The sequence below is a fragment of the Lethenteron reissneri genome, chromosome 61 (assembly GCF_015708825.2).
Source record: "Lethenteron reissneri isolate LAM-NWPU_2019-01 chromosome 61, ASM1570882v1, whole genome shotgun sequence".
NCBI classification, from domain to species: domain Eukaryota; kingdom Metazoa; phylum Chordata; class Hyperoartia; order Petromyzontiformes; family Petromyzontidae; genus Lethenteron; species Lethenteron reissneri.
Genome location: NC_083839.1, coordinates 6,796,854 through 6,798,706, shown reverse-complemented (window position 1 = coordinate 6,798,706; position 1,853 = coordinate 6,796,854). Strand labels below are relative to the sequence as shown.

The 1,853-nt window shown below is 61.0% G+C and overlaps 1 protein-coding gene across 1 annotated transcript; it reads left to right on the top strand.

Annotated features, from left to right (window-relative positions):
- Positions 1-563: 563 nt before the first annotated feature.
- Positions 564-1,593, top strand: LOC133358270 (syntaxin-17-like). Its single transcript, XM_061576508.1, has 3 exons — positions 564-621; positions 1,125-1,223; positions 1,405-1,593. The coding sequence occupies exons 1-3, from the start codon at positions 589-591 to the stop codon at positions 1,591-1,593; spliced, it is 321 nt and encodes a 106-aa protein (XP_061432492.1). The 5' UTR covers positions 564-588.
- The last annotated feature ends 260 nt before the right edge of the window (positions 1,594-1,853 follow it).

Sequence of the window (1,853 nt, the reverse complement as noted above, 5' to 3'; positions counted from 1 at the left end):
GCTCACCCACCCCCCCGCTCGCTCGCACACCCACCCACTCGCACACCCACCCACCCGCTCACCCACCCGCTCGCTCACCCACCCACCCACCCGCTCGCTCACCCACCCGCTCGCTCACCCACCCGCTCGCACTACCGCCCGCTCGCTCGCCCACCCGCTCGTTCGCTCACCCACCCACTCGCTCACCCACCCGCTCGCTCGCCCACCCGCTCGTTCGCTCACCCACCTACCCGCTCAACCACCACACTGTAGATTGCTTAATCACCACACTGCAGGTCAACCTCCCTTCTCTTCCCACCCCTTGCCCTCACAATGCTCCACTCTACAAATTCCCTCCCATCATCGTCGTCTTTCCCCCCAAGCTCTCAATAAAAAAAAACCCTCGCTCAATTCAAGGAACCTGTTAATAACTCTCATCTTCTTTTACAACTCCAGTGCTGTTTGTTGCTGGCTGCTTGGCATCTTCTGCTTTTGGGCCTCCTGTGATCCGCAACTGTGGAGACGATCGCGCGCGCTGTCTGATCGGTGCTCGTGTGTGTGTGTGTTTTGGGGTTTTATCTTTGGCAGGATTTGGAGGAGCTCTTGGAGATGCTTCACGACAAGGAAGTCCGTCTGCCATCGGTGAGTTTACACGCAAAGATAAAGATCCCCTGTATAGCCTGAACATACTGTTGGGGCAAGTGCTGTTAGCCAGCACCTAATGAAGGCCGCACCATTGAGTATCCCAGCAAAGGAGCCTGTACTGGCATGCCCGAAGGGATGGCCACACATGAGCTCTTGTGAGTTTGTGGTCTAGACAAGGCTGAGCAGGTTGTACGCGCAGCGTGTGGTGGCGGTGGTCGTGGCATGGCGCGCACGGCATGTGGATGGGGAGTCCTGGATCCCAGCTGTCTTAGCGGCACAGCTGTGCGTGGTGTGCTATTTATACTCTCACCCACCCTCTTAACTCAACCACCCATCCACCGAATTCACTAACTCGCGTCCACCCAGCCACTCTAACCTATGGGACTTGTAACCGTTTGAATAGCCTCAGGCCATCGTCTTAACACTTGATCGATTCCCCCCCCCCCCCACACCCGTGTTGCTCCCACGCCCCTTCACCCACCCCTGCCCCCCACACCCAGGGAATCCTGAGGAGAGGAGCTGGCGGTGGCGGTGGCACAGAGGGGACGGGCCGGCCCGGGCGGAGCGGCGAGGGTGACAGCGTGCGGGACTTGGCTATGGTGCGTCGCCACTCGGGGGGCATACATTTATGGGGTCCCTGCTGGGGTGCTGGGGTGCGTGGGTGTCTGATCCCCGCGGGTGTCTGTGCGAGTACACGGTTTCTCCTGAGAGTAAATGGGGGTATCCGTGGCGCCGATGGCATCACCGCCGGCAGCTGACGTTGGTTCTCCTGCGGCGCAGGTGGCGGCGTGGCCCATGGCCGGGGCTCTCATCGGCGGCGTCGTGGCCGGGCCCCTCGGCTTTCTCACCGGACTCAAAGTGGCCGCCATCGCGGCCGTCATCAGCGGAAGCCTCATCGGCTTCACGGGCGGAACGATCATCCAGAAGTGGAAGGAGCGGCGGCGCGAAAGGCGGCGGCAGGAGCGGTGAGAGCGGGACTAGTGATATGCTCCCACGTGGCCGCCCCGTGGGGGGCTGTACGTAAGCCCCCCACACTCCTGCTGGTCCCGGAGAAGTTTTTTTCAATGTTGGGGTTGACCCGATGTGGACCGGGTGGCTTTGGGGTTGCTGAGGTCTCCTCCGGCGTTGCGTGAGGAGTCTGTGGTCTCGGCCTGGCCACCCATCGCTCTCTGTTGGCCTCCTGCACTTAGTTTGGCTGCATTCCACCTCCTGTGATTCCTGAGAAATCT